General features: G+C 37.3%; 1 protein-coding gene across 3 annotated transcripts in view; it reads right to left on the bottom strand.

Annotated features, from left to right (window-relative positions):
• SLC4A10 (solute carrier family 4 member 10) overlaps window positions 1-27,928 on the bottom strand; it is a gene marked incomplete at its 5' end in the record, with an annotated part of 167,080 nt that overhangs the window by 36,054 nt on the left and 103,098 nt on the right. For 2 of the 3 annotated variants that reach the window (XM_082483719.1, XM_082483718.1), the window contains 7 exons: window positions 22-196; window positions 1,670-1,770; window positions 2,373-2,519; window positions 3,023-3,110; window positions 4,919-5,076; window positions 9,905-9,996; window positions 21,720-21,908. In XM_082483719.1, the coding sequence (XP_082339845.1) occupies window positions 22-196; window positions 1,670-1,770; window positions 2,373-2,519; window positions 3,023-3,110; window positions 4,919-5,076; window positions 9,905-9,996; window positions 21,720-21,908 (950 nt within the window). The remainder of the gene's footprint in view (window positions 1-21; window positions 197-1,669; window positions 1,771-2,372; window positions 2,520-3,022; window positions 3,111-4,918; window positions 5,077-9,904; window positions 9,997-21,719; window positions 21,909-27,928) is intronic. The other variant, XM_082483720.1, reaches the window with a different exon arrangement.

The following is a 27,928-nucleotide window of genomic DNA, read 5'->3' as shown; positions in this document are numbered from 1 at the left end:
AAGTTCAGACTTAACACATACTATACGACCTTCAGTTGCTTCTCCCAGCAGACCACCAAATGTGATGACAGGAGACATGCAAGCACAGTAGAGAAACAAAAATGATGCCAGACACTGCAGACTGAGAGCATCCCTGAAGTCACTCCAGAAGAAGGGAGCTTTTCTTTTTATATCTAAAATCAATCCTCCAAAAAATCTAAAAAAAAACAAAAACAAAAACAAAACCAACAACAACATTAATTTGATCTCTTGGGTTTTGAAAACAGCATATCAAACTTTCTTGCACAGTATTGCTTTAAATACACTGCAGAGAAGCTATTGTTCCTTGATCAAATGATACATATTTTTACAATTCATTCTTCCCAGAAACTTCTTTCTGGGAACCTTGTCTTGATAACTTTAATCAGGAAATTGTGTTTTTAAAACAAACTAATTTGCATGTTTCTTTTATAAAATCTTCATCTAATCATCCAGACCCAAAAGTTCTGAGCAGTTGTTAGCTCCCACGCATTAAACCCTATTATTTATTATGTGAAACAATTCTCTGCATTTGTTTATTCAGAGAGGTACCACAGTGCCCATTTGCTTGCACGTCTGCATATAGAGCTTCGTATTCTTTATTTGAGAACCTGTTGCTAAATACACTTGATGATAGAATTTAATGTAGGCCACAATTTTTCAAGGACAAGAACTGTCATCTTTTGTCATTTACACTACGCTAAATATAATCAAATATTTAGGAACAGACGGTCCCTTACAGTATATGATACAGTTAAAGTAAATATCCCCACAATGCTCTTTTTCTCACAGGCACCCAGTGTATCAGGTGTTGCCGGGGTAAAGAGGAAGACAAAGTGCCCCCATCTCCTAAATACCAGGACAACCCTTTGAGCTGTCAATTACCACATTAATGAGTGAAAGAACAGCGTACAGCCAGACTGGCCATCGTCTCCTCTGCCCCACTGTGTACACCAAACACTGCAGCTGGATCTTTAGCCTTATGCATGTAGGAATGATATCTAAATATCAAGAGGCAGCAAGGTAAAAGAAAAGTCTATCGCACAACTACACTGCAGTATGGCAACCACTGACAGCTGTATGGCAACCACTGACAGCTGATGCACTTACACCACACCCATCTCAGACAAGAGAGCGTAAGTATTCCCTGGGGCAAATTCTTCCTTCCAAGGTGTGCATATTGCAGCCACCGTGGTAATCATAGCCTCACGTACCAGGACGTATCATGGCTAACTGAGGTAAAAAAAAAAAAAAAAAAAAAAAGCTAGAGCTGCACAACCCAGAAACTTGAACTACAAAATAGTTGTAAACATTCATAATATATGGCACAAGACTATTCCCAACTTTTTCTTCATGCTGTACAAAAATAAGAAATATTAGTCAAGTTTAACAGAGGTCTGACCTTTATAAATAACAGAGAAAGGCGCTTGCAATAAACACAATGTAAAAACTCAAATCCTCTTTCCCTCTCCCCCTCTCTACAAATTAGCATGTATTGTCCGTGTCAGCTATGTGGTATGCAAACCAGGAAAAATGCCTGAAAAAAAAATCATATGCCAAGCCAGTCATTTGAGAGAGAACTGGACCATTATGATTCCCTTGGAAGTGCATCACTTAGAACAATTAAGATTTTGCATATGTTTTCACTAACTTTCCAGTGCGTTGCAGTTCTGGTCCAGAATGTCCTCCAGGTTGTTCTGCATCCCCGTGGGCTGCAGTCCCATTTGGCACTCCTGGGATCTTACGCTTCTCCTACCAGAAGGAAAAGATACTTCTCATGGGTCTTAGCAACCAAAACATAATTTTAGTAAAAGAAACAGGCTTTGAGAGTTGAAAGACTAAACATGTGAATTTTATTGTAAGATTCATCAACATAACCTCTTCATTAGCTGCAGAAGAATTCTATAACAGAAAATAGTAGAAGGAATTGCGGTCTAAGAAATTTAAAGAACTGATCATGGAAAAACTTGTATAAGAAAACATTTTAAAGAGTAGCAAGCCAGGCTGCTTTCATCAATTCTTGCGATTAGCTTAGAACAAAAGCAAACCATGGTTGTTCAGCATAATCAAAGATGCTTATGACCAATTACCCCTGAATGTAAGACTTTTAGATACAACTGTCCGTCTTTATTCAGGACAGAACTAGTATTGAGCTACAAAAAATGTCATCACTATACTGTTTGCTTGCAAGCCAAGGGTTCTCTTAAAGCAAATTAACCAAAAAAAAAAAGCATGCAAAATGTCTATATAGTGACTCTGTTAAATGCTAAATTAAGAAGACTTAATTCCTTAATTCTACCTAGTAATAATTCATCACACCGTTTAAAAGTGTCTGAATTTCACAGTGTACAAACCTGAGAGGGAACATTTTTAGGTGGTTCTATTCGAATTGTTGGGTCCCACTCTCCAGGAGGGAGAACAGTAACTTGATCAAGAAACTCATCAATTCCAGACACCAAGTCATTGCGGTCTTTTGCTTTGTAAGCAACATCGTGGAACACCTGCGAAAAATGGAGAAGGATACGTGGGAGGATAATGAGATAGAGAAAGGAATACTCTTATTTTTCACAATGTCCCCTTTTCTCTGAAACGGAACGCATTTCATGCAGTTCCCACCAAACAATCTCAGCTTCAACTGATTAGAATTTCTGGTATATAGTTTTCATACAAGTTCCAGCTGCTATGGAAAACATCCTTATGTGTGCTAAATGTTCTAGAGATTTTACAGCTTAAAACACAATCGATTCCACTGGAAAGCAACTGCGTAAAATGGAATCTTCTCAGTGAAGATATCATGGCATGTGAATACTGTTTCTCTTTTTGTTACCTCCTTATGGTAGCATAAGCTGGGCTGTTACAGGATCACGAAATGACCTAGAATGCTAATTGTGCATGATCAGAATGATTAGCCACATTTCATCTGAACAATTCCACCTTGGAGATTCCCTAATACACCTCTTCAGTCAGTACAAAATGACTAAAACCAGGCCATGAGTAAAAATACCTCATCTGTCATTAGTGTTGCAATTGATCGTCCAATCTCATGGTATTGTTGCCCTTTACCCAGTGGTCCAAGAAGAATAAACAAAAACCTGCAACAATACAAAAATTGTCAAGGATAGATGGTTGAAAGTAACTATAAATTCTACAGAAAAACTTATCTAAAAATTGGACTAGAAGAACCTCAAAGACAAATATTATATATAATCTCCTTCAAGATCCTCACGCATGCATTTAAACATGAAGCTCTGGTTAGAAAAAATGTGAAAATAATTTCCGAAAATATATCATAAGCTTCACAGTCAGACTTGATTGAGACTATCAAAACCTCCTTACATAACAAACCTTATCTTATATAATAAATATATCCAATTATAATCTATGTGCAGAACACATTAACATTAATTTATTTAATTCTGTTAATTCAACAGAATCAACTATTTTATGGTAGTAGTATTATTGCAATATTGGGGAAGTGAAATTACCCCCACATAAAAATAATTTTTAAATCATTCTTACTCCCATTAAGGTTCTAGACAGCCTCTACTCTAGGCTTGGGGCTAGTAAGATTCTTTAAATGCAGAGGATAGGTTCAAATGAAATAAATGACATTCTCAGTTTTGCCAAAAGGCAAACCAAAAATTTTTTATTAACATTGTTATATTTTTTAAAGAAACATTTTTGCATAAATTCTTAATTACCCTTATTTTTAATTATTTAGTTTTCTTTTGGCCAAAAATCAAGAAATCTCCTGTATTCTTTTTGTTGTTTGGTGTTTTTTTTTTTTTTGGTGACAGTTTGGGGAGGTTACCAGGAAAGGCTTCAGAAGATTTTTTTTCAAAGCCACCTCAGTCCCTCAATGTCCTTTATACACATGCAAAAATTAGAAAAGACAAAAAAAGTCATATCCAATGTAACTACAAAGTAACTATAACTTAAAGAAAATTTTATACTGTTTATCTGACTAGGAGCAACAATCTGAGTCTCAGCATTGCATTTCATAGCGTAACACTTTCCTGAGTGTCACAAACAACTGGAATACACTACTGCCTTCTGTCAGAATTCTACTCCCATAGAAACCAAAAGAGGGAAGGGGAGAGAGAGACAGAATCTGTGTACAAACAGAAGCACAAATACAAAAAAAGTGAGAGACTGCAATAATAGGTAAGTCAGTGTACTCAGACTTAGAGTTTTGATCTGAACCAACCCCAGTAGGAAACAATATATCTGCAGATCTATTTAAATGCTTTCTATTTGACTACAAAGTCTATTTTAGACATTTTTTTAAAAATTCCTCACAATTTGTTCTCCGAACCAAAGTACTTCATCAGACAATGTTTCACCTCAGAAAAAAAAAAATGAATCTAATAAAAATTTATGGTTAAAAGTCACATTTAATACCATGCAAGTATCTGCAAAGTAACTTTTAGAGTGGGATATTTACTTCATGTTCTTCATCCATTCATTATCCCTAGTCAATCAAATCACATAGTTTGTTCTTACCCTTTACTCAATTTCTTCTTCATTTTTTTCTTCTGGACATAATTATGCATTATCGCAACAAGTAGTTACAGTTCCAGATTAAATATTCTAAGCAGCTGAATATTTCACCTTAGTATTTCATCTGCAGTACTACCAGTTTGCATAGAATAAACTGTTGTAACCCAACAAGCTACCATTTCAACTTCTACAAATAATTATTATCTGCACACACAACCAGCGTGTTTCTGAATAGACCCATACATCACTTAAAGAACGAGTAGAAAGATGTCTCTAAAAGATGTCGTTGTTAAAGAAAGAACCAAATTCATAACTCAATAAACGACAAAGTTGAAAGTCACACCACCCTGTCTCCACAAGGTGCTCAGAAAAACAAGAAGAGAAAGAAATCCAACCGTACCTTGTCGGAATCGGAACTTCAGCTAGTCCGGTAAGCAGCACTGCAGGAGATAACCTAACAAAGGCAACAACCGCACGGTCCAGGAACTCCAGTTCACCAACTAAGATGTTTGATGCTTCAGCTCCAGGTGGTATCTTTTTCATGAAGTGTAGGTCAACCTGGGAAAAGTATGTTAAATTACAATCTAATAGCTACTCACAAGGACTTCCCCCCGCGTCTTGTTGACAGAGGCTTTCTGGCCGCTGCACTATAACCTTAGTTATTTCAATTATAGAGTTTCTACTATTCCTGTCTGTTGAATAACTATTTTTAACTAAAAATGTTTCTCGAAACCAAACAACTCGTCTTTCATCATTTGACTAATTTTTCTTGGAAACATAGTTAAAGAACTGCAGAAATAATTTATAAAGACAACAAACCACATTCAAAATCTTGTGAAGAAGAGAGTATTAATTTCCTATTAATACATGTTATCAATAGTCATAACTGCATCAATAATTCGTAACAGTAGAAGAAATGAAGACACCTTATTTTTCCATAATTAACAATTCTGGAAATCATGAATTCATAGTTCATAAGTGCTGTATTATAATCTCAATGAGAAGAACAAGTTCCACTGCATGTAATTTTCATTCTACTACTCTAAGTGAGATGTAATTTTGTTTTCAGATTTAATGGAAGACAGTTGCTCTTCTGCTGAAAATGACAGGAAATAAGCTATGACCATGACTGTCTCAAGAGTAAATTGAAAGAGCAAAGCAGAATAAAAACTTCGGAGTTTTTATACAGTGATGTTGACTTTTACGGGAAGGTAAGAAAAGACAGAAAAACAGCTTCATCATGACACTGCTACATAAGCCCAAGGTGTTTGCCAAGGAATGTGTTCATTTGTATTTACTTCCTCAGTATCAGTCTAGGGTTTACTCTGTAACAAAGATCGACATGGAGTAATAGAGTACATAATGTATGTTTGATTTCATTATGCACCAGTATTATCTACATTTCAAAATGCATGAATTTTGTCATTTGCTTTCCTTTTATTAATCTAAACACAACAACAGCAACCAAATCCAATATAAACTGTTAAAGTGGACCATTTTAATGTCTATCTTACAGCCATCTGTCAGCACTAGTTTGCATAGTTTTTGGTAATATTTAGAAAATTGTTTTCTTGCAAATGGCTCTGGCACTAAATCAGAATTCAGATATAACACAGTTGCCCATGTAATGAAATCTTATTTCCCTCAGATCACAGAGATGTCTAATGCTACCCTAAGCTAATCCAGAATGGCAACCAAACACCTCACAAAGTTAGACAAGCATCAAATCAATGTGGAAGGTTGGAGTCCAAGTACCTTTTCAAGGTAAAGTATCAGTGAGGTAAGTTCTATTCCCCACTCAAATCATATAATAACTCTTCAGGGTTAAATACAAAACCCCAACAGATTCACTTGGCACTTAATTTTGATGTCACAGGTCATGTACAGTTGAGAGAAAGGAAGTAGTCTTTCAGGCACATAGCAATGTGCACTCTGTACCGATTTTACCTTGTGAATGGATTTAACATTTAATAACTAATGTCTCATGTACAACATGCTACAGTTGTCACCTTAAGGTCCCACTAACATACAAATCACAAGATCAAGATTCAAATCTGAAATAAACATTCAGTCTCCTGTCTACCAGAAAGTATTTCCAGATAAGTTTCCGGTACTATTTATCAGCTTGAAATTCCAAAATCCCTAGGTAGTGAACAGAGACCCACAAAAGGAAAGTAGTTGGCAGAGAAGCATCCAATTGGGAAAATACACCCGAACCCCAGGTGTTGCTTCCACTACATAACAAGAGCACGGGTGGCCCTGGAGTGAGTTTGGGGCAATGGCAAAAGCCACATCCTTTGCATGCTTCATCTAACCTGTCCATCATACGTCACTTATCCCAAGAGGTCTCCAGCTAGATAGACCTCACATGCATCTTAATCTGCACCCTAACCTACGCCACATTCATTACCTGGCACTAAATAGTATCAGCAAGCTCCAATAAACATACAACTGAGTAACTAATGTGGAGGCCATTCCCCTCCAGGGCAACTCAAGGACTGAAAACAGTGGTGGGGGCCTCCCCCAGAACCAAACATAAATTGATGTGAAGACAAACAGAGTATCATAGAATCGTAGAATGGTTTAGGTTGGAAGAGGCCTTAAACATCACCGAGTTCCATAGGCAGGGACACCTCCCACTAGACCAGGTTGTTCAAAGCCCCATCCAGCCTGGTGTTGAACACCTCCAGGGATGGGGCATCCACTACTTCCCTGGGCAACCTGTTCCAGTGTCTCACCACCCTCAGAGTGAAAAATTTCTTCCTCATATCTAATCTAAATCTACCCTCTTTTAGTTTGAAGCCATTACCCCTTGTCCTATCACTATATGCCCTTGCAAAAAGTCCCTCACCAGCTTTCTTGTAAATATCCAACATCACTTCTTCGGAAAGCCCTGACGCATATTAATCAAATTTATTTATAAGCAGGGCCAACCACTATTCTAAAGCAAGTCGATTACTTCACATGGCATTTGAAAGGCCAAACTCTGTCAGTATGCGACCCGGGTTTGGTTCAGAAATACTGTTTCCATGTGGAGCACAGGAACGTTGCCATGAGAAGGGACACGGGTGCAGTCCCTTTATGCATTTTCTATTTCAGGCCAACTAGGGTTCCCTTCAGCCTCTGGCGTAAGAAACAGAGAGCAGCCAGAGGCCATTGTTAACTGCCATCCCCATCCTGCTCGGACACAGGATAAAGTGGTGCTGTGACAGATCACCTCCATATCACCCCAGGAATACAAAGTCCTAGCGGTGTCCCCAGAGGAAGAGGAGTGACACATTTACAAGTACAAACATCAGAAACTATGTCTCCCTACCTGTGCTACTGAAATAACATTCAAGACAGCTTTTAGTGCCATGTCTTACCTTATTCGTAAATAGATACCAATACAATCAACCCAGTCTCAGTGCCGTATTCAGATTAAGTCAACTTTTTGAATCAACTCCAAAATTTGGAATATTAGAAGTAGCCCAAGGGAGACAGATAAGCAAGGAGAGAATATGTGAGGTAGTCAAAGGTGCTTTTTTGTATAAGATAAATGAAATTAATATGTGGAACAAAATTAGAGCAAGAAATCACAATACTCAAGAGAAAATTAGTGTACTGCTCTACTTTCCTCTCAATCTGTGCACATAATTCCAATGATAACCGTTGGGAGTTATTGCAATAGCACATTTCAAGGGGAAATTGTACTTTACTTATGCATCTTCAAAAGGATAAATGGATCTATTTAAAGGCAGTCAAAAAAGGTATTTCAATTACAACCCTTTCCTGTTACTTCATTTCTGCAAACCAAAGTTGCTCCTTTCATCTTCCTGACGTCCTTGCTGGTATCTAACACTGCTGAGGCTAGCCAAAAGATGACATGTTGATCTCTTCTCAGGCCAGTTTAAATAGGAAGAGCTCTTTTGATCAGCAAAGCTGCAATGCTACAAAAATAGCGAGTGAAGGATCAAATGATGCAGCCTCCATTCTTGTTTAATACAAACATCATGCAGCCAGATAACAGACTGGGATTTTGATCCTACAACACTCAAAGCAACTGGGGAAGCGTGTAAGAAAAGCACTACTGGATGTCACGTTGTTCCCTTTGGATTGTTATGAGCTTCACCTCTGCACAGCTTAATTTTGAATAGGCAGCTTTATATTTGATATCCTTTACAAAATTTTACATCTTGGTATTAGACAACTCGCCAAAACAGTTTTAGTTAACACTTTTAATATAAATATCAGGAAACCAAAACCCTACTTGACTTTTTAAAGCATTATAGTCTTAGTTTTAAATATTTTTAAATTATTAGCATAAAAATTTTAACAACTTGTCATTGTTTATAGATCTCCTTGCTACCTCTGTAGAAATGTGGTCCTTAATACAGCACCAGCCAGACTCCTTTCTTCTCCCTGTCTTTGACAAAAGAATCTGTTTCCCATCTTTATTTCAGCCATATACCGTTCCTAGTCTGGTATGTTCAGTCAAGAATTCAAATGGCGCAAATAGCTACTGCTGCTAGGAAATAAGTCTGGCACCAGATGGAGCAATCACATAACTCTACTTTTAGCTCAGTTGCACTAACACTAAGATTCAACAGACTCAATGGGCTGTTGTTCAGAATTTTGGTTTAAATCACCTTTCTTCACTTACTCAACCTTTGTTGTATTAATGTGTCAGCTGAAGTCATCTATCCCTGTCAGGTCTGTCATCTGTATCTAATGTGACAGTTTGTTTTAGGTACATACAGACTTCTTAAATAAATTACGATTCTCCTTTACATTAAAGCTGAGAAGCTGTTTGCTTTTCTTTGCTATCTAACATTGAACTGTCATTGCAATCTCCACTACTGAACAGTTAACATCTTTTGTGAAGTGTATTGAAATATCTTGGCTTGCCAGAAGAATTAAGTTAAAGGTTTACAGAAACACATTCTGTTTGAGACATCTGGAATCCACGAATTCAGGTTATAAAAAGCGTAGTTTGCTTTCATGCATTACATCTACAAAAAGTAAAAATCTGAGAGGTAAGTTACAAGAATTCTGAATTACTTTTCTACTTCAATAATTTTCTGTTAATTTGTAAAACATCCCCTTACAAATATACACCTATGCTATAGTCATGCAATAAACTTGTCTATGATCCTGAGCTGTGATTTCCCGTAACCAGTAATTTATTAACAAATTTTACTTTAATTTTTAAATTTTTGTTTTAGTTTTTAGTAATTAAAAAATTATTTTTTCTTATATACAAACTGTGTTGCAGTGCACATGAAACTAATGCTGAAGTAAAATTTGCACTTCACAGCTTTTCCTGATTCACACGGATTCATTTTATTTCATTCAAAATATCTATTTGGTAGTTAGGAAGCTCTCTTCACCTTCAGTGAACACTTACCTTGCTAAAGTCAACAGTGCTATTTTCTCTGCTCACATCATTTTTGTTTTCAATACAGGCTGGAGCAGACTGTGGGGAAACAATCTGACCTGCTAAAAAAAGTATCATTATTACAAAATACTAACAATTACTTCTATAAACAAAGCAACATCTAATGAAATAGCTGTTCAAGAACTACGTACATTTCATATCAAATGTATATGAAGTATCCAAACATGGCATTTTAATTAAAGACTTATTTAGAATAACGCATTCTCAAAAGACAGAACATTTATCATGTGCTGTTAGGAATGGGAGAACGTAATTTAGAAAATGTAAAAGATACTCTTGAATATTGGAAGACAAACTTTTTACGCCAATTAAAGCTTATGATTTTTAAGATACTACATTTGAGGAAAGTCCTGCATTCATATAGTTTTTGTAAGTAGTTTGAGGAGCTGCCAATTGTGAGCACTATCTATTTACAAGAATATTCCTCACTGAATAAAACAGGATTAATAATTTCCGTAAATTTACTCATGTGTATAAGAATGTCCCAATTATAACAACAACTACAAAACCCAGCATAAAAGTGGGCTGCTATAAAAACAGATGTATTGGAAATTAAGATGATTTAAAAACTCAGTATTGAACAATGTGATTATTGACATGTGTAAAACTAATGTTCCGGCAAGCACATTTTCAGAAAATTCCATTTTTATAGAAGTATTTTATAGAAGTTTTAAAAATAACTCAAAATGAGAAGCTTTTAAGCAGGTCTCAGTCTCATGTAAGCAAACAGTAAGCCTTGTGACCAACAAAATTTTGCCAACAAAAGCTCAAGAGGAAAAACGGGATTAAGTAACAAGTATATGTCACATAAAGCATATTTTTTACTTGATGCCAGCATTGTCCCTGTGCACAGCCAGAGGCCATCGCGCACACACTGAGGGTGTGGGGCTGGCAGCAGGGCAGCACACAAGCCCCACAGGGCGACGGGCCATTCCCTGCTCGCCTTCACTCTTCCTCCCTCCCCAGCGTGGCAGGAGCCATGCACAGCTCTGAACGCCACAACAAAGTACAGGAAAAAGTACTAAATATATGAGCCAACTATCTCTTACTGCCCTAACACATACCCAGGAATAACTACAGAGTCCAACTGGCCCAGAGTCAGCATCTCGTGCCCAGCATATATTTGTTTCCATAGCAAATAAAGTCTCTCATATGACTGAGAAATGATGATGTGAAAACATTGGTTCTGGTGAAAATCAACCTAAACTTGCACAGTAACAAAGACCATATGTTCACGATACTTGAAGATGAAGACAGTCAGTCTAAGTCCTAAGTGAGGCACATTGGGCTATTCAAAAAGCCATGGTGTGTGCCCTCACACCACTGTTACGCACGCTTGCAGTCCAAGCATGTCCTGAGCCACAGCCAGGAAACAAAGCGCTTCGCAGGATCCAGTCTGAACACTTACAAGAGTACCTCAATCATTGCCAAAATACTGAAGTATCCAGCTCCTGTCACAGCTGAGCACCACAGTAGCCTTGTCTAAGTCTGGTCATGAATTCCCAGTTGAAACACTTGTTCAAGGAAAAGGCTGGTTTTCATGAAAATCAACATCTCATTTTCCACTAGTCAAATCTCCCATGACACAAAACAGTTTTTAGACTCTTGTGCTGCATCCTGGTAGCATAGCCAGAGAGATTTCATTTAGATTAGGAAGTACAGGAACAGAATGTTTTAAAATGTATTGCTAGAAATCTTATTACTAAATCTATCAATCTTTAAAATGTAAATATTTTCTCTCTGATTCAAGACAAGGACAGATAAAAACAAGAATAGAAATTAGGGCTTTTGTTCAGCACTACAGTGAAATAAACAGACAATGGCAAAAAACAGACATGACATGCACGTTAACCTAATGAAGTAAACAAAAATAAGTCTGGATTAGAATTTACATACGACAAGAATAAAGGATTGATTTCAGAAAGCAACTTATTAATGTAACTTAAAGGAATTCACATTTAAAAACACTACTAATTCCTAAATGTCACAAGAGAGAACTTTTGCAAATTGGAAGCCAGAAATAAATAATTTAATAAAATATGCAAGATGCTTATAAATGGTCGTTCAATTTGTCTGTTTTAATTAGACCTTCAAGAAAAAACACCAAGTTCCATCATTGTTGCACCATCACCTTTACACTACGTATCCCCATATACTACTTCACACTGGAATTATTTTCTTTATTGTTTATTTAGCAGTCCTAGAATTATTTTTACAGAGATCATTGTCTATTATTATAACTATTAAAAATAATTAATATATACATTGGATTTCTGTACTATTTTGGAGATTTTAATAACGTAACAAAAGAGTCTTCCACTAGGAAGGGAAAATTTCTGCCCTAACTTACTCCCAGAAAACTTTAAATCTAGTAAAATTAGAGTGTCTTAACTCTTAATTTCTTCTTTTTAGAAACACCTCTGTATTCTAGGATCTATGTAAAGGGAAATACTTGTCATAATTACTTATACTAACATACATACTATGTTATAAAGCCATTACGGGAAAGCAACAGAAAGAGTAGTTCATTATCTTTCTGTTGCTAATTGGGGATTTGTTGCTAATTGGGGATTTACACCTATACTTTTTTTTTTTCTGGACCCAAAAATTCAAGAAAATCAAAGCGAGGATATCTGCCGGGGAGATAAAAATATTGACCAACAAAGGAGTCAGAGCATGGACCACCTGTTACAAATACTGAAGTTTTAACATCATAATTGGACGTGTAAAAAGCCTCTAAGCAATTAGCATAGAAGTCCAAAGGCTAACTTTTAAACATTGTGTCCACTTTTCTTTCTGGAGAAAAATATGTAAAAATATACATAGTAGGAAATAAAAGCCACAACCAGAAAGCATGTGAAGTTTATAAGAATAGCATATGTTCTTTTTCTGTGCCAACGGAAGACCTCAAACTTTGATTTACCCATATGCTGGAGTAATCTGAAAGAACACAAGCTTTACCTTGAGGCAGTAAGAGATGTTTAAATAGCTCTGTAACTTAAGACAGCTTTCTGGATCTTGGAACAAGAAGTTTGCGGTTTTTTACTGTATTGAATAACAATCAAAAATACAAGGTAGAAAAGACAGGTAATTTCTGTTTTCACAAGACAGTCATGGGGAAAGTTTTTTACAGAGTACCTTAAACACATTGCAGGAATGCAACAACACAGTCAGCAAAATGCAAATCTGAAACTTAGTCTCTGTGTGGCCCTTCAACAGAAACGTAAGACACAAAGTACTGGGTTTTGGAGAGGTTTTTGTTCCTATACACATTTAGTTTGTTAAATGTCTGTATATTTTGCACTAGACAGTAGGTAGATGTAGTGCTAGGGTGGCCCTCTCCCTAAGAACAGGACTGTAATACTACACGGTTATTTTTCTCTTTGGTAGCTTCCTCTACTTCTGAGCTATGAAGCCACAAAAATTCATAAATTATGAACTTTGTGTATAATTTCATGTTGACTTAAAGGAAATGTTTTTGGGGTGAATACTGTTAAGCACATGAGAAATTCCCAATGGGGTAGGACCAAAAGCATACTGACGGCAACCTATTGAACACTGTCATCAACACGCTACATTGGTTTTCCAACGTCATTAAAAATACTGTTTGCTAAAGCATGTTGGCAACTATATACGTGCTTTATCCTCAAGCTGTTTTTAATTTCAGCAACTGACTCTTTTCTCTGAATGAAGGAAACAGTTATTGGCACCACGAGGGTCCCATGAAGCAACAATCAAAGAGCTATGTGAATGAAAAGAGGAGCTGTCACATCATACCTAGACTAAAACAAAAGCAAACAAAAAAACCCCAACCTATTTCCTCTCCGATTTCCACCAAAACATGAACAGTCACCACTGCATCAAACTGTCTCTGGAATACAGACAGACTAAATCCAACTTTTCTCCAAGTTTTATCTTTATAGAATCATAGAATCATAGAATCAGTGAGGTTGGAAGGGACCTTTAAGATCATCAAGTCCAACCATTAACCTACCCTGATAAAAACACCACCACTCCTAAACCATGTCCCTAAGCACCTCATCTACCCTTTTCTTAAACACCTCCAGGGATGGTGAATCCACCACCTCTCTGGGCAGCTTATTCCAATGTTTAATAACCCTTTCAGTGAAAAAATGCTTCCTAACATCTAATCTAAACCTGCCCTGACATAACTTGAACCCATTTCCTCTTGTCCTATCACTTGTCGCCAGGGAGAAGAGGTCAGCTCCCATCTCTCTAAAACCTCCTTTCAGGTAGTTGTAGATATAATAGATATAGTTGTAGATATAATATGGGAGCCTGCAAAGCACTGTGCAAAAGAAGAAAAAAAAAAAAAAAAATCCAAACTAACCCCAAACCCTAGCCAGGCTTTAAACATCTGCTCTGAGAAAAACACTTGGGATGGTTTATTACTTCTCTAAGTTGGCAATATGGTGTTTCGGCTGCTAAGAATGGTGAAGGCATAAACCATCAACTCCCTGTAAGAGGGAATAAGAGCAGCAGCAGCCTTGCCATTTATTCAGCTCTTCCAGGCCCTGTCCTTGCCAGTTCCATTCCAGGTCTCTCAAGCAAAATGTTTATTTATGGTGTAAATGCAGTATTGTATTTTTTAAGAGTGCAATGTAGTCCTTACAAATCTGAAGTTTAAAAGCCTTGATTTATCCTGTAGTCCACCTGCATAAAGCATCTGAAGAGTTGCATTCCTTGAGAAGTCATCAGAGAGCCATTCAGATATTTTGAAGTATCAAACAAATGCACAATGTGGTATCATCGAAATATCCAACCTACATACAAAGGAACTTAATACCTAACAGATAAAACAACACTAAAATGGGCGTGAAGGCTTATCTATGTATCAAAAAGCCAGTGTCAGCACAGTTTTTTAAATTATATTTTAAATTGGTGTCCATAAAAAATAAGTGGTTTTTCCAGTTAATGTGAAATTGCCAGAGCTTTGAATAGAGCAAGAATTCACACAAAAAATACCATGTCATGCAAAGCCAAGCCACTTAAAAATCAAAATCCATCAAAATAAGGTCCATATTTGTTACGCTAATAGAAGTTTGCATTTGCAGAGGTCAGCATTTTGAGACTATTAGTCCTGCCAAATGAAAAAAAAAATTAATCCCCGTCAATTAACGTCACATGCAACACACTCTTACTCCCTAAAATTTAAAGCTCAAGACATTTAACTATGTGTACGGTATTTATTAATCAAAATCCAAGAGATCTCTAGAATGCCAATGACAAAACCCAAGAACAATGTATTCAGATGCAAATCACAGTTAATGGAAACAAACTGGATGCAACTGACACATCAAAGGAAACCGAATCAGAAAAGAAGTTGCTTATTTTTCTAGACCACACAGATTTCTTCCTATTCAGAAAAAAAATGTGATTTGCAAGCCACCTATAACAATCTTCAGGCTTTTCAATGCAACTGGTCCCCAATTTTCCAAATCTAAACAGACACACTGTCCAGATCAAAAATCAAGGATTGAAAAACAGTAAGTTCTCCTAAGTATATGGCAAAATACTAATATAACAGAGCGGTGATACCATATTTGCAGGCTGAATTTATATGTACTTTTAAGTCTCTTGATGCATAACATTTTAAATCGGTGGAGAACCATGTCACTCCCACTGTACCTGTGTAACTGCAAGCAGATTTGGTGTTCACTAATGATACATAATTTAAGAGGATGAGGAAGAAGTCACTTTAACGATTTTTCTAACGCTAGGCCTGAATCTCAAGCATAATTCACATTAAGTCATGCAGTTTTAACTAAAATGCTATGCTTTGCAGTTTTACAAATTGATGTAAGAAAATGAGTTCTAAAGAAATGGCACTTCCCCCCCCAAAAAAAAACATCATTCCACACAAGCTTCTCTTAAGTGTGCCACAGCTGCTGACAAAGGCCTGTAGTATTTTTTAATCACTATAGCAAGAAGTTGCATGCTGTTGTGAAACTGAGATGAAGACACGGGTGTACATTTGAAATGATCTGAAGCCCAAGCAAGAATAGGTATTTATACTACCTCTTAACCTTCAGGAAGTTTACAGAACCCAAAGGATAGGAGATGAGGAAGATACAGAGATGAGATGAGCCTGTTAGAGACAGACACAACAAAGACAGAGCAAAATAAAGAAATACAAAGATGAATGATACAGTTTTATACATACAGATTACACATTTTATCATGGGTACAAGGAAATGTGGAGAAAGAAAGAATAAATATCAGATGAAAATGTTTGTAAATTCAAGTTATATTTCAGTAATATAAAAACCTGTGGATAATACAAGTTGATTAAAATATATACATTTGAGAAGAATATAAAACAAGAAACAGAGCATTCGCTAATTTAAGCTAGAGTTAACTATCTTTGAGTTTGCCTTCTCTTCACGGAAAGCTGGAGCAATCCACCTGATCCAGATCCAATACTGCCAGAAAAACTTGGGTATATATATGGCATTTGTTGTGACTTGTTCCAAAAACGAAGGAACACAGTCACGTACCTAGGAGTGCATCCCTACTCTTCTCATATGGCTCCAAGTAATGTCCATGGTATTACTGACATGTGAGTTTCACGTGCTGTAAGCTAGCTCTGAGTTATGGCATAAATGCTTGAACTGATGTTTAGGACAGATTAGGAAACTGAGGAAAGTAACAAACACCATCACGTAACCGGTAATTTAGATTTACTGGGATACTAAAGCATACGGTCCTGAATTAGATAGCCAAGCATAGTCTTAAACACCTCTGTATGCGCTCATACTGCCGTAAAACAATGAAGAAGTCCAAAGCAGCCCATCATGCTAACCGAAATAACTGGAAAAAGGCTTGAAAAAGAATATGTCCAAATTAACTGCTCCAGCAGCTCATGCTGTTAACTCTGAAGATCCTCAATTTAATATACCATTGCTTTCTTCAAGCTCTTTGGCATATCAATAAACCTCTCCATGGAATTTCAGAATTTCTCAAAAATCAGACATGATGTGTGGCATAATGCAATTTTTACGCTAATAACGTGTCTGCTCTGACATCAAGGGAGAAGAAGCAGTTATAAATGGCATACATATGGAAGAGAAAACAGGCACAAGATCATGTTATTATGGATAAAGAACACTTCAGCAAGGTGCATGGAAATACAATTTACAAGTCACTTATCCTGCCATGCTCCTCTCCCCTAGTTCCTTCCTCTTCAACTTTAATCAGTAAACGGTCTGTTAGGTCTCATTACACATATACACACACACGCACTCTGAAGTCTAGACTAAAAGTGAAATAGCCAGTCAAAAAACCTAAAATGTCTACATGATGAAAACTTCTTTTCCTAACCACATTTTCATCAAATCAGCTACTTTTCTATGCCACGCAAGCTTAAATTCTGAATTGCAGAACCCTTTATAAAAGGGGAAAGGCTTATGAAATTATTTTAGTATTCCTCTAACAATAGAAAGGTGTTGTATATTTGCAATTGTCTTTGGCTTTTTAGACTATGTCATAGGAATTTACAGACACTGCTCTCAGGTGTCAGAGCGAAAAACCTATTATCTCAATAAAAATAAGTTAAATTGCTTTACAAACCAAACTTTCTAAAGATGATTTACTAATGACAAAGATTACCTGCCTTTTACAGTATTTATGCTAAAATTACTCGCCATCCTCTATTTTGGGTATTTGGTGTCAGATTAGACTTAAAAAAAAAAAAAAAAAATCATTTTTCCTCCTCTTATGCCAAATTTGACTGTCGGTTTTTATTGGAACATCAAAAGCAGGCTTTTAATTCTCACAGTTTTGATGCTTAATGAAAAGTGAAAGTTAAACACAGCATGGCAGCATTAAAAATGCATGGTAAATCCATAGCACCCTGACATCTTAGCCCTCCAGAGGATGTGAAGAAAAGCCATTGTAAACAAAAGATAATACTACTAAATACAAAGCAAATTAATTAGATGGTCTGACAGACTTTTAAACAAAGAAAAAATGGAGGGAGAACATATGTACAACTATCTTCCAGCAAAGATATCACAGTGGTCTGTCAGCAGCACAGCCATATATTGAATTTAAGTTTATGTCTTCATTTTCAGACTTTGCTCCTGAATACCTGGAAATTGATACATTGATAAGCTAGCACAGTCAAGAACTTGGCCAAAGAAAGGGTTTTGCATCCTCAGCTGTACCACGGAACCCAGCTGGCAAGGACTGATGGCTCTGAACCACCTACTTTACAAACTACAGACTGCTAAGGATTCCTATCAGTTAAACCGTCTGCACTAAACCCAAATTTAACCAAACTGAACATTTCCTTACACGCAGAAAAACGGGGACAAATAAGTGGCCCTTCTAAAGCTCCTGTCGCTTGCTGCTTCTGCAAACTCTGATCTCTGACAGGGGTGAACTGCGCTGTAGTCTCATCAGTAGTACCTGAGATGATCTGGTTTTCTCCCTGCAGTCTCCTAGGAATTAAGCTTCTCATCCAGAAGGTAAAAGCAATAATGAAGTATTTTACTGTTTTAATGCATTTTTTGTATTAAAGAGAGAGAACAACACTGCTACTGTTGACAATATATGGAACATTTTATATTCATACGTTCTACAGAACGTTTGTGCATTAATGGGAATAAGCAGACTGAAATGATGCCTTGATTGCATTTTACCAGTTTGTCCTCAGGAAATAAAGATGTGTCTCATAGCACACTCTTGACAGCAATATAAGGTGTTTGCATCCCTTAATTTTGCTTTCTTTTCCACATATTTAGCTGATTTTTCTTTTGCTTTCATCTGATCCAAAAGTTATGTTTTAACAATAATTTAACAATTTTAACAATTATTGTATTATTATGAGAAGCTTGTACAGACACTCCCTGGCAATCTAGAAAGAAATATACAGCTGCAGTGAGCATAACACTGTAGCTGAACTTCAGCATTTGGGTATGAGGCAACAGCAGAAGAAAATGATCAGAAACCTCGCTGCTACCCCTGGTCAAGCTTCCAAGGACAGCAGGGTTCGTGAAAGATGAGCATTTCAGTGTAGATTCCTGCATAATTTACACACCGTGTACTATGGTAAGTTACCCAGCGTAAAGAACTAACTAAGAGTAAGCCAGAAGAGGTAGCAGTGACTATGCCTGAAATTAGGCAGCTCTCCAGAATCGTCTTTTTCCCCACTCCTTTAATCCTGGAGTACTGGGGCAATAGTCGCCACTCAAGCCCACGAACTGCTTCGTTGCTGCTGTCTTGAAAAGGGAAAAAAATGCGATTCCTTTTAAAACAAAAAACTTAGACTGAATTTTCCTCTTCTAAAGCTAATACTAGTTTTAGTACAATTCATGCAATAAAAGAAGATTCAGACTTTCAAACGTAACAGGGTAATGGATGGTAAGAGAGAAACTTAAAATGAACCAACCCCTCTTTGCTTTATCACAGGGCCATCATCTGTTTTGAAGAGGTCAATGCAAGAGCCCGACAAATGTGCATTAGCGCTTAAAGGATGCAAGCAGAAAACAAATGCTTCAAACTGAGTAAAACACATCTGTGTCCAAAAAGACTGCATTTGGAACTCTTCAATGTAATTTAGATAAGAAGCTGATTTACCTTTGTATAAATGCTTCCAAAATTATTTAGATAAGAAGCTGATTTACCTTTGTATAAATGTTCCCCAAATTATTTAGATTTGTATTGTTTATGGTGTATTTAACTTAAGTTAACGCAGTGAAAGTGACTAAGCGATTTTTTTAACCAGGGGTTAGAGTGCTCTGAGGCATCTACATAAGCCTGTGAACCGGAATTCAGTAATCTTGCAAAATAAGCACAAATGAAAACCTGTAAGAATGTGTCTCCCTACTTACAGAATCACTTAACCATTAAGTGTATAAAATTCGTGTGTTTAATATGGACTTAGATGCTGTCCTGATCAGAATCTATTTTGGGGGGAATTCGATAGAGATATGAAGGTTCCCAGAAGAAACTTAGGCAAAAGTGAGATGTTTCTGGAGTAAATTACTGCATCAGTTCCACTAACAGGCACAGAAAGTTACTGAAATAGCACTCATGATACTTTCACAGCTTGCCTTGAGGGGTCCTTTTAAGGAGACCTACCGCTTATTTTTTATATAAGATCTAGTGCAAAAAGCTTATGGAATGGAAGCTGCCATCTTGCATCCTGTGGAAACTGGGGAATAGGAACATTACAACATTAACTTAAGTGTCTCCTGAATATTTGTTTAAAGTCATCAGCAAGAGTTGCACAAATCAACAGGAAAGTTGCCTTACAATGGACAATCATCCTACTTATTTTTACTCTTGTGCATCCATATGCATAATCACACACATCTTAATATTTTTTCCTTACTGTTAAAACGATATTTTGGCATAATTAATATGTTCCTATTTAATATCCTCTTCAGATGAAATTATATGTTGTCTTTTAGGTCTGAGAGTCTTCCCCAGGGAATTGGCTAGATTTTTAATAGGTACTTATAACTTTATATGCCAATGATTGAAACAAAAGGTCCTTCCTTGAAACCAAAGTTAATCTTTATACCAACAGCCCCACCTTTCCAGATCAGCCGCACTACTGCTCTTTCCCCTTCAGCCCCATAGGGCACATGGCACACAGCTGCCTCTTGCACCCTATACCTTCCCAGTGCTACAGCTGTCTCCTCACTCCCCACTTCCCAGGGTGAGAAGGGAGCTCAGTAGGGCCCTGAACCAGAGAGACGCACAACGGACTGAGATTTCACTAAAGCTAAGGTGATTTCTGGAGTAAGAGTCACTATAGTCCGATCGTATTCAGGCAAAAATGCTGTGGGTATTGTGATGATACCGGATACAGAGGCTCAGTAATTGTGCAATGTGTAATTCTTGGGAATTAATTGTAAATATTTGCAAAATTTGGATGCAATTTTCGTAACACAGGCCTGTGTTTACATAAATAAGGAAGAGGGAGTAAGAAATTATCTTTCATTATGATTAACCTATAACAACAGTGTGTATATATATATATATAAAGGCTTCTGTTAAAGGAAGAAAGACAAAAGTTAAGCCAATATTTTAGTGCTGAACCACTCTGCAAACGTGCCCTCTCATTTTTATGAGCGTGATTTTCCAAAAGTGATTTTCTGAAAGAACAAGGTACAGTTCTTGCAGCATCTCTCCAACAGCATCATCTTGAAAATGTTTTTCTTGTTTTCCAGCCCCTCAAACTCAACTATGAAATCTGAAGCATCAGCTGAACACTAGGTAAGGCATACACTGTCACAGACTTAGAAACTAAATCGGCCCTGGGTAGTCAACAGAAGTCAAAAATAGTCAAATCACATTTCTGGCACTAATGGAGCATGTCCACAGTTCAGAGCAACACTGTGCAAAGATGGTGAAGCTCAGTCTGAAGGACCGCACAGAGTGCCGAAAGCACCGCAAGTGTACTTGAGCTGTGCTGGACCGGGGATGTGCCGTGCCAATTACCCAGGACAGAATGGCACGCCACGACAGCTAGCCTGCTTCCAACACCTGAGCTAGTTTCCCTGAATAACCCTGCACAGCCCTGAATTGCGACAGATACCTGAATTTCAAATTTAAACAGCTGTGTTACTGAGTACATAAGAAGAACCACTCTCACGTAAAAGGTACCACTTTTACACAGTAGCTTTTCAGAGCGGAATCACGCTGAGTTCAAGCTGTGGGTGCAAAGTACAGGTGATACTGAACAGGCAGATATTACTGAAAGCTCAAAATGCAAAATACAGCAATGCATTACCATTTTTATCCATGGAATGGGGCTCAGACTGCTTCTTTCCAATATCAGCAAAGGATCTCACAATTGGGATCCTGTTGCTCAGTTTCTTCTGATTCTGATGGTGATGCTGTTTCAGTAATGCCTCATGCACTCTGTGACGAACATCCTCACTGAGCTGCCCAGAACTCACCTGTTGATCCAGAATCATATCTGAAAATATATACGTAAACATAATAAAAGAGAATTAAAGAGAAAATATTTATCTTCAAATTGCAATCATAAGAATTAGTACCCTACAGGATTACAAATGAAAGTTATCAGTTCCTCTAATGCAACAGAATTAAATGGTAAGTTTTATGTAGAAGTGTTTTGCTCTCAGGGGAAAAAAAAAAAAAAAAAAATCAAAAAGGATGCTATTAATGTAAAAAAGTCAATACATCAAAAGATATGCAGTTCCCAAATTAAGGTCACCTATGTAACTTTGAAGTCTGTCCCTAAGCAATCCCATACATAATAATCTTGGGTTTAAATGCATTATGGTATAAGGTGCCTTTTTTTTTTTTTTCCAAATAACCCCTACCCTATTTGATATAGAGGACTGGAATGCTGTAAGGAAACAACTTTTTTATTCCCTTTATACTTACCACAGGAGATCACAGTCTAGCTCTTTATTTCTTATAACTATAATTACAATACTTTCAGTACAATATAAAGAAATTTCAGATAAGACAATACCGGAAAATTTGTTGCAGTATTTGCAAATACTTACTAGGATCTCATTCTACTGCCCAATGTACATGTTTCTGCAAGACAATCATTACATGGAGGTGTGAGTGAATCTGATCCCCCTGCTAAGAAATTACAACCTGTTTTGCAGTCCACTGGCAGAAAATATTCTTACATATTCATATTCAAAACTATTTGTAAATATGTGCATTAAGTATTCCAAATGGTACAGAATTGTTGAGAATTTTGTGGGTTTTTTTTTTAATTACTATTTTGGGAAATCTTGCTAGTGACAGTAATAACGCTTAACAGAGAAAGAAAGGGGAAAAAGAAATTCTGTATGAAAGCAAGTAAAACAGCATTTAAGTACACACTATCCTTGTATATCCATTGGAAGAAACTGTACTCCACAACAATAGTGAGATAATAAGCTGAGTCAAAAACTCCTTGTACTGAAAATTCAGACAGCTCGTGATTCTGTGGTGGAGTCAAATTCATATCTACCAGTAAACTCAGCGGAAAAGCAAGCACAGCAGAAAGAATAAAAAGCAGATGCATCATCAGTAGAGACATAATTCCCAAGAGCAAGAGAAAAGAAGAGAGATAGTCAAAGGCATTAAATAATTATTCTGGTTAAAAGCAGAGTTTAATCGCTAACAGGGGACTATGCATAGCATATACATTTAAAAAACACAACATTTTTCCTGAAATTCTCAATATCCACAAAACAAGCCAATCTATTTTATATCTATATATAGCTGCTTTAAGAGATGAATGACAAATTACCTGCATGTTTTGCTTACTATGGCAAGGCTACCAACAAATTTACATCTCTATGATGACACACGCAAAAAGAAAAGGCTAGGTCCACAGATAAATGCAGTCACCAACAGATGCAAACATGAGAGATGTATCAGCATCTCGCAATGAAGAATGATGCAGAGGTTTTCGACGTTGCCTTCGACCCTCTCCAGCAATTACATTCTGTGCTGTTATTAACGGCGTTGACCGAATGGCTGATGCCAAGGAGTAATACTGCCTGGTGGTGTTCCTAAACTAACAAAACCTGTCTTCGGGGTGCTTCACGTGACTTTTATCTCCAGGGTTAACTCAAATACCGCCAGGGTAGTTATCACCGCACTCCCAGTCAAGACAAACACAGTTTTTCTATTACTCTGGACTCTCATGGAAGAGACAGAGGCATAGCAGCAAGATGCGTGACAGAAAGGCAAACAAGAAAGTAACACAAGTTCAAGACAAAGTCTTCAGCAGAATTTTTTCAGAAGGAGCCAAGAATTTGCAACACATAAGAAAAAGGAAAGCTCCAGCTCCAAGAAACACAATCATTTTCCTGCTCAACTCTACTGCCTTTTGAAGAACTGCCTCTGCCCTGAGGATAAGACTATCTTCCCTTTAGATAGCCTTAGTACATGAATTTGCATGTCACAGTTACCAAAACAGGCCAATACTTTCTGTAACATGACAGCGGATCTTCAGAGAATAAAAAAAGAATAATAAATATGTAACTTAGGGCATCTGTGCTAAAGCACAACCGAAATGATCCTCTACCCCCTCTTTAATTTTGCTGACCAAAAGACAAATTGTAGAAGATGCAAAAACAAAGATTACCTCCTTTGAGTTGCCCTAAGACAGAAATCAAAAGGAAGATTTGGAAAAAAGGACTCCTCTAGAACAGGCAAATTTAGGGTTCTGGTCATCACCTTGCTTACACATCAATGGAACTCCACTTGTACGGTGCCATTCCTGGATTTACAATATTTTCCATATCAAATATTAAAATATATTAACTGTTGAGGATGATGTCAATATTTAAGATGATCCACTTGAGGAGAGAAAATGCCAGGAAAAAGAAAATCATATCCCTACCCTCCTCCTTGCATAGATGCTCTGCTAGACTCACTAACAGTCAACACAAGCCATGGAGTTACTGCCAGTGTGGTGACTAACAATTTTTATTTCCTGCCAAACTGAAAAGAAAGTGGTTTACCTTGAGTTTTCTTTTTTTTTTACAACTTCCCCTTTACTGTAGCACCTCTACCACATGTAAAAAGGGATGATGCATTCAGATTTGGAAAGAGTGAAGAGGTGTTTTCTCGCCTGAACACTCCCCTCCAGTTCTCATTCCTTTAATACAGACCCACTTGCAGTAGCAGCTGTAGGAGATTAAAGTCAAATTACTGCCACATTGCTGAATTTTGACCATTTTTTCAAGACCTGAACAGATTTGAATAGTAAGTAGTAAGACTGTCTCCATCAGCATCTATGGGATTCCACTTCAGTTTCTTCCCAAGTTTTTTAACATATCCTTTAAAAGCCCAAAACTTCAGCAATGTCAGTGATAACACTCTTGATTGCAAAGATAAGCTTGAAAACAAGAACAACATGGTTAAAGTCTGAGAGTAAATGGCGAACAGGAGCATTTTAAACATCTCCTTCTCAAAACAGACTGTATCTCCTTAATCCTGTGAGAAGATCCTACATGCTCCCACCAGTTGAAGATGCACCTACTCTTCAAAGCCCTTGTTTTCTGTATCAAGAGCGCATGGCCATTTCTCCAAACTCTAAATGACAAAACAGAGTAAATAATACAGACCTGAAACTTCACAGCACTCTATCTCAGCTATGTTCCTGTCCAACAACAGAGACTCTCCAGCGTTTCTATACTAAGAAACAAAGGTTTGGGGATCTTTGTGTTTGTTTTAAAGACTTTTCCTCTTGAATGACCTTTTAAATTCTGCAGAGCCCCCTTCTAGCCAGAGACATAGCTTACCACTAGATTTTTCAAAGATGCTTCACAACCATATGGAACTTTGAGCAAGATGCAATGTGTGGAATATCCACCAGTATAGCGCTAACCCTTCTATTAATTGCTCACACCATACCATTTCTGCTGACATCAGGAACACTGCAGTAGGATGTTTCTTCAGTAAGGAATCTTGATTCATACCGGAACCGTGAAATATTTTTTTCAAGCTGTTAAAGACAGACATTCTTCCTGCCCTGGTCATTTAAAAAGATTCAAAGAAACTTGGGTTTTCACAAAAATTCAAGCATGTTTTCTCCATTCAGACTCAGTTACAATACGTCATTCACATAAAATTGACATTGTGAGTAAATGTGAGCAATGTGAGTACTTAAACAAGCTACTGTAGTAACTCAAATGCAACTCCTCATCACCTGTGAACAATTTACCCAGGCTGTGAATTACAGCATCAGGGGTGGAGACACTTCAAACGAGTTCAAATGTGGCTCCTGTGTTGCCCAGCACAGCAAACTGCATCTGTCCCACTCCTAGGGTCAGCAAGGATGCAAAAGCAGGTTGGCTGCTTCCACTCACTCTGGAGACATCTATTACACACTGCAGCTTTGTAGAGAGACATGCAGCCAGATCCACGTGCAGCCATCCCAGGTCCAAGCAAATGAGCAATAAGGAGACACTCAAGTGTGGCCACAGCTCATTCCCCATTGCTCCAGGTTTACAGTGTGCCCATCACCTCGCCTACAATACCACGTGAAACTCCCAGGTGAAACACAGAATAAATTTATAGGAAGTAAACTGTATTTGCACCAAAATACCTGTCCAAAGTCCAAAAAGAAATTACTAACAGGTAAACAAGCTAGACTAAGCCTGACTTTTGCAGTGGTGAGTAAAGAAACAAGATCCAGAGCTCTTTTTTGGTTTTGTTTTGTTGGGTTTTTTTTAACCAGATGAAATATGAGTTTCGAATTGCTGGGCTGATAATTCTCCTGATGCAGGTTGGCACTGACAGTTCACAGCAGAAGTAACTGAACTCAGTATGCACCAGCAACGTTGCCAGTATTTACACCTCTCAATCTTCCAAATTTTATAACTATGCCATTGCAGGACATAATGAGCAATTAATGACAAAAAAAAAATAGAACACACGGGCTTTTGTGTATGTCATGATTGCAGTGATAGTTGACTACAAAACCTAATTTTAAAGCCAGTGTGTGTTTGGTTCATGATTGTTTTCTTTTCCTTAAAGACAGGGGAGAAGAAAACACAAGCAACCATAAAGCAGTGCTTTATGGAAGACATTCAGTTGAAATGCTGTCCTTTATCTTACCCTGTCTCTAATAAGAACCCAAATATACAGTTCCCTAGTGAGTTGGGCACTAGGAGTAATAGAAAACTAACAATGAGTATTCTCGGGCTGCATTTGTGAACCAAGACCTGTTTACAGTGTTTACAACAGTGATTATAAACAAGCTATCTAAGCCAGCGGATTTAGCCCTCTCATCCAAGAAGGCAGAGCATTCCAGAACAGAGAGAGATGGATTCTGTTTCCAGCTCTACCTGAAATTACTTTGTTCAACTTCCCAGCTGAAATACTTGAAAAGGAAAGACGGACAGTGAAAACTGTCCACTTTTTAAAGTAACAGCATGCAATTTTACTGAATAACAAGAGCAAGCATTTCACAAAACCGTAAATAGTAGAGATGAGGCTAAAATTCCCAGCTTGCAGCTCAGAGCACAAGCACAGTTCTAAGTCAGAGCTATGGCACAGGGGATGCTACCAAAAGAACAATGGAGACCTCATAAAACAATATATTTTGCATCTCTGAACAGAACAAGAGCCATGAGTGACATTCTCTACACAGAAAATGAAAGCTGAGATTGACTTGTGCAATCTAAAATATTTCCAGATTTGTGGTTAATATGGGAAAATCCAAAACAGAAAATAAAGAATGCCATGCTACTTGAAAGTTGGTAAGAGATTTACAATGTATCCACAGACAAAAGAATAAAACCTGATAAAGGTTTCTCTGCAGAGGTAATCACCACATGGTAAGCTGTAAATAATGCACGCAAGTGCAAAAACCTGGGTAAGTGAGAAGGTGAAAGCTGAACAAAAGATGTGTAGGGTCAAGCAGAGAAGCAGACTGCTCACAGGCAATCCCATGCTTTGTCACAGTGTTTGTAATAAAAGTTAAATTTACCACAAAAACACTGTCAGAAACATAACACAACCAGAGTGTCGCAGCTGAAACAAAAGGCTCCAGTGAAATAAAATCTAAACTGGAGCAAGTTTAAATATATCATTGCTATGGAGCAATATAGCCTAAAGCAAACAAAGGCAAAAGAAGACTTGCTCAGATTGAAAGCTTAAGATGATATTACCAAAATCAATAAAATTGCACACTTGGGATGTAATGCCCTGAGTTGTTGAGCACAGAGTCCAGTGACCTCAATCACAAGATTAAGCTGTTACACAGATTGAAAATTTGATTGTGAGGAAGACACGAAAGACTGCTTGGGAAAAAAAAGTCAGATCTCTGGATTGGAAAGCATGGGAATACTTAAAATTTAATTTAAAAAATAAACAAACCATTATTACATTTAAGCTATTTAAAAAAATGGGACTATCTAATATTTCAAGTCACCAAAGCACCACTGTGCAAGACTGAGGCCACAGTTTGTATTCGACAAGGTTTGACATTTGTTCACAGTACACTCTGCA

Source organism: Vanellus vanellus, assembly GCF_965231255.1.
Source record: "Vanellus vanellus genome assembly, chromosome: 5".
In the NCBI taxonomy this organism is placed as follows: Eukaryota; Metazoa; Chordata; class Aves; order Charadriiformes; family Charadriidae; genus Vanellus; species Vanellus vanellus.
Note: the sequence above shows the minus strand (reverse complement) of the source record. Positions and strands in the feature narration are given on the sequence as shown.